Source organism: Acanthisitta chloris, unplaced genomic scaffold (genome assembly GCF_000695815.1).
Source record: "Acanthisitta chloris isolate BGI_N310 unplaced genomic scaffold, ASM69581v1 scaffold2816, whole genome shotgun sequence".
Lineage (NCBI taxonomy): Eukaryota > Metazoa > Chordata > Aves > Passeriformes > Acanthisittidae > Acanthisitta > Acanthisitta chloris.
This window is the reverse complement of record NW_008678507.1, coordinates 1-5453: the sequence shown is the minus strand read 5'-3', so window position 1 is coordinate 5453 and position 5453 is coordinate 1. Positions and strand designations below refer to the sequence as shown.

Sequence of the window (5453 nt, the reverse complement as noted above, 5' to 3'; positions counted from 1 at the left end):
AGGTAAGATGTGGAGTGACACGGGCAAGAGAGTCTTAGTCACAGCACATCATTGCCCCCTGTGAAGAACATTCTAAGGGATAAAACATGCCCAAGATGTGGCAACAGCTACATTAAGAGAAGCTTTTTCTGGTAATAATCTTGATCCTTAATTCCTCTGACCACCTGACTTCTGGCTCTGCACAGCTCACACTCCAGCAATGGCAGAGACTGTTGTGTTAAGAAAGCAACACATCTTGCATCTGCCCTTCAGATTGTGGAGTTTGAGTAAGTTCAGGCTGAACCAGTGAGTTTTTGCTGCAGCTGAATGTCACCATGGAATTTCAGGTACATGCAAAATTTCTTTATTTAAAGCTGTATACAATAGTTTTGCAATATACATAAAAGCAGGACCAGATCTGGGCCAGGAGGAAATAAAATTATCTACAAAAATAATTCAGTAATAAGACCAAACTGTATTATACAGCATTTCTGCAGGAGGGATGGTGACTTTAACGAGCAGTTCTCTTCTTTCTTCTCCTTTTGTTAAAGGCTTTCTTAGTTGGATTTTCTGCTTTTGAGCTGGTCTGTGCTCTGTGAGCAAACATTTGTATCAGAGAAAGGTACTGAATAGTTTTGCTGTTTCAAAAGAACACAGACTGATCATGCATTATTGGACAACCACCCACACTTGGTGCCAAGTTCTTCTAACTTCATTTATTACCCCCAATGAGAGTTTCCATTGCTAGTGCAGACACACAGCAGCAAATCTCACTTCTTGGACGTAAAACTTAGCATTAGTTCTAGCATAACATTATGGTCTGACTCCCTTTGGAATGGTCTTCTAGCCATCTGGGACAGCTGCAGGTCAGCCAGGCTCTGATCTCCCAGGACAGGAATGACCCTGCAGGTCAGCCAGGCTCTGATCTCCCCGGACAGGAATGAACTAGATAGACTAGATTTAGACTTCCTCACTCTTAGCTATCTTTGTAGTCCCCTTGATTATTTGAAACCTTTCTTGGCCTTGCCAAAATCCTGTCCTTCCTGGCAATACTCCATAGAATCTCCTTTCCCCTCCTAATTTCACATGTTAGTTACCTTGTTTTCCGTGGTACTTCCTGTGGTTCCAGAATGATAACTTCTTCCTCTTCACTGTCAGACAGTACCACAGGTTCATCTGAAAAAACAACCAAACAGCCAAATCAACCACAAATTGGTGATCAGTTTTGTACAAACAACTTCTGTAGCTAATGGCCACAGCATTTTGAAAGAAACATTCAGAGTGGCTAGTAATTAATTCGGAGCCCTCCCTGTACTACAGAAATCAAGTTTGGAAGAGGAGTGACCAGGTGAAGTGAGAGTAGCCAATGTGGAAAGTGGCTACAATGGTACTTTCTTGCTAAGAACCTCTTGAACATTTTTATTCTTGTTAAAGTGATATAATAAGCACAGCTGGTATTTATGAGATCTCATGAAGACTTACCCTTCTTAGTTTCCCTTACTGTTCTTGTATCCTCAGATTCTACTGTCTGACATTCCAAAGCAGCTGCCTCACTTTCACCTTCCTCTTCTGCTGCTTCTTCCTTCTCAGACTCTTCAAGGTCTCCCCAGGAGTTCTCTATCCCCTCCCCGATTTGGGCTGTCCCAGGAGTGTGCAAGACTGGATTGGCAAAACTGCAGGAGTTAAGAAAAATGGTGGTGTTTGCTGGCAAAACTCTTTGTATTCTCAGAGCAAAGCACTTGGTTTTTAAGCTGTATCATTACTCACTGGGGGAGAACAGCCTTAAAGAGGAGTCAAGTATTACTTCTCCAGTTACTGTAATAACCAGTCAGTTCTGACCTCAGTTCTGCACTTTGTGCAAGGAATTAAGTTACCTAAAAGCAGTCAGAACCAAAACCAAGATGATGATGAGGACTCCCCTGAAGGCTATCTAAGCTTGGAGCAATCTTGGATGAGTGTTTAGCTTGTAGCAGTGTTACTAAGGGGAGGGGAAGCCTGCTTCTCCCAGAATAATACACCAGAAAAGATACACTTCAGAAGGAGGGTCAGCTTTAGCAATGATCTCTCCTGCTTGTTCTTCCACATTGTTGGTATCAACAGCAGCACTCTCCATTTTGAAGGCAGTGATCCTTTGGTTTGGTATGGATTCTGCAAAGCCAAACTTCCCACCTTCTTTCCTAGGCATTCAGGGACAGACATGATTTCAGGATGTTTCACACTTTCAAAAGGTTTCTCTTTTCAAGTTCAAATATACAAATACTTCCTCTTTAAAACAAATACATGTGAAAACAATTTGCTGGTCAAATTACAGGTTGACATTACTTTATAGTATCTTGCTTAAAAACACCTATTTCCCTCCTTGTCCAAAACACTCACCTAGCTTTCTGGTCATTCTCCAAGGCTTTCTGAATGAGTTCTGTTATTTCTGCCACCTTAACAGCTGCTATTTTAGTGCATCTCAGAATCTGTTTCACAAACAACAGGAGGTTACGATCAGGAAAGCAAGAAGTTTTTCACTAAAACTGCAGCATATCATAGAAATCACAACCACCTAATAAAATATGGCATCTCAGGATGAGGGATTGGATTCACCAAGGTTAAGAGCAATGCAAAAGGTTATTACAAGAGCCTCCAGCACTTCCTCAGAGTGCAACTGGAAATAATTTACAGACTCCCTCAGCCATATCACAGGGGAAAAAGATGCACATCTGACCAAAAACTATGCCTTTTCTACATCTCTTCTGCAGCATGGTACACTCTACTATGCTCTTCCACTAGGACTAAAAATACATAACCTTTTCCAACAGAATCAGACAGCTAATGGATTTCTTAGCTTCCAAATGTCACTATTTCCAGAGAAAGAATTACAGCACAGGACCTAGTTTATATACCACGGAAGGCCTGGTCAAGGCAAAGGTTTACCTGGTCCTGTACCAGCATAACTCCTCCAGTGGAATGGATGGTACAAATCTCCCGGTGTTTGTTCATGGCAATCACAAGGAGCCCATCCATCACACGCTCCTCACGCTCACTGGGATCCACCAATAAATAGTTCCTAGAATCAGGTGTTAAAACACAAGGCAAGAGGATATGTTTGAGGTGAGTTATTACCCTTTAAACTGTTAAACAAAGGAATTGGTTTACATATTAGTAACTACTCCCCCCAGAAAGTTTTGTCCATCATCTGTGAAAAGCTGCTGCTTAGCTACAGTGTGCAGAACACATGAATATCTCCCCATAAAATCTTCTAAGAAATTAGCTTGTATTTTTAGGACACTTTTATGTTTGAAAATCATTCTGCATAAGTGACAATAAGATGTTGCTGTCAAAAAAACTTCAAAATCTTACCCTTGGTGGAAGAAGGCAAAGCTGACACAAATAGGCATGTGGTGGATGCTCAAGGGGACAGGATCACGTTCCTCAGGAGTGTACTTGGAAAGGAATCAGCCCAGAAGAAAGTTATTGAACACATCTAATTTTAAGATGACAAACTGTACAAAGATACTGAAAGAAATAAACACCCCCCCAACTTACCACAGTCACTTCCTCTCCTTGGACAGACACGTCTGGTCGGCGAAAGTGACACAGAGCTACAATTCCTGCTATGCTGGCAGCATCAGCAATGTTCCCATCGTGGTTTAACAGGTGCATGTCCAGGCGGATTTGCCAGACCTGGGAGGAACACATACCTTGGTCATTTGTGACATGATTCTACAGAAGTTGTTGGTTTGCAAAATAAGATCACTTTTTGAACCATAAAAAGGACCACCATGTATTCCCCAGGTCTTTGTTTAAAGAAGATGAAAGCTCTCAGTATATTCCAAGATACTCAGTGTGTCAGATTTAATTATGACAAAATATGTAACACTTAAGTACAATTGAAACCTTATTCTGCAAAGAAATATTGGAGTATGCAGGGTCCAAACTACTTCAGACAACCAAGTTACAAATACCTGTGAAGTCAGATCTTTACATTAGCCTAAAATCAGCATATCTAGTTTCCAAAACTAAAATCACACAATATGTACCTTTTAGTTTAAAACCACTTGAAATTAGTAGGTTTTCATACCTTTTCACCAGCAACAACACAGAGAGATTCAGTATCTATACACTTGGAATCTCTCAGGCATCGTTCCAGTAGTCTGTTCAGTGACACCAGTAACTCAGATTGCCTGTCAAAACAAAATTAACCCAAACTGAATACAACTATACTCTAAACTTACATCTATCAAAACAGTGGCTCTTAAGACATCCTTGCTGGGTCGTTTTAAGACAGCTGCCTACCTGCCAGGCTCCAGACCAGGTGCAGCCATGGGTGAGAGCTCCAGATTAAAGAAGAGTACACCTTCTGTAGGCCGATTGGGCTTGGGGGCAACAAGTTCACATGAGACCTGTGCAAGAACCCTGCAAAGGCAAACAAACCACTGAGTCACAGAACTGATCAGGAAAGATCTCCTACTAGAAACAAAATACGCACTTGGAAAAAACATGCAATTAAAGGTTTAGTCTGCAATTCTCACTCCTGACAGTTTCTCATTCAATGCTTGTCATAGTCATTTAAACTCTTGTCAACAACTGAAAGAACCAAATGTAGGAATTAGAACATCCTCCTGTCTTTTATTATTAAAAATACTCAATCACATGAAAGACTTTAACTAAATGTTTACATTAGTGCATGTATTTCACTTTTCCACATATTAGAAGGGTCATTTGATTTGTGGAAGATTTCAAAATCCAAGATCAACGAATAAAGGGATGAAAAATGTAATAATTTTGCATTTTATCAATTATCTGTAATCTGCAATCATGTTAAGAGATTGAAATGGACCTTAATCATACAATGTTAAAGGGTTGGAATGGACCTTAATAATGGAATATTAAGGGGCTGGAATGGACTTTAAAGATCTTTTAGAGCCAACACCCCCTGCCATGGGCAGGGCCATGGAATCAATATGGAAACCTCATCCCTTCCTTTTTCCTTCCTTTCCCACTACTCCTCTTTCAAGGACAGATCCAAGGATAGTCCTACCCTTTAATTATTGTCCATTTTAGGCTTTAAAGTTAAAATCTGTGCATAGCGATCTCTGCACCCTCTGACAGACAAGCCACCCCGCCAGGCACTCTTTGCTCCGGCAGGTTTGGAACCCTAAGGCCTTATCTCCAGCGAGATGCCCAGTGCGGGCTACCCACAGCTGAACCCCGACCCCACCTGGTCTTGCCCAGCTCCACGATGCAGCAGCCGCGGTCAGCGCCGAAGGAGACGCGAACATTGCGGTAGTCGTAGCACTCCCGCCCGTCCAGGCGCTGCGGGGACACAGACACATGGAGCGGGTTAGGTTAGCGCGGGGAGGGACACGGCGGCGGGAGACAAGGGCACGGGGAAGGGAACGCGAGCGCTGCCCCTTCCTCTCCTGTATGGCGCGGAGGAGGAAGCGCCGCTCGCAGTTGGACAGCGGCGTCGCCTTCATGGCCGC

General features: G+C 42.5%; 1 protein-coding gene across 1 annotated transcript; it reads right to left on the bottom strand.

The window, feature by feature from the left end:
- Nucleotides 1–490: 490 nt before the first annotated feature.
- Nucleotides 491–5447, bottom strand: EXOSC9 (exosome component 9). The gene is made up of 12 exons (XM_009076891.1): nucleotides 5384–5447; nucleotides 5189–5285; nucleotides 4264–4383; nucleotides 4049–4151; nucleotides 3514–3651; nucleotides 3328–3410; nucleotides 2902–3034; nucleotides 2356–2444; nucleotides 2010–2156; nucleotides 1462–1652; nucleotides 1077–1155; nucleotides 491–572 (listed from the first exon to the last, which is right to left on the bottom strand). Exons 1-12 carry the CDS (start codon nucleotides 5445–5447, stop codon nucleotides 491–493), a joined length of 1326 nt encoding a protein of 441 aa, XP_009075139.1.
- Between the last annotated feature and the right edge of the window lie 6 nt (nucleotides 5448–5453).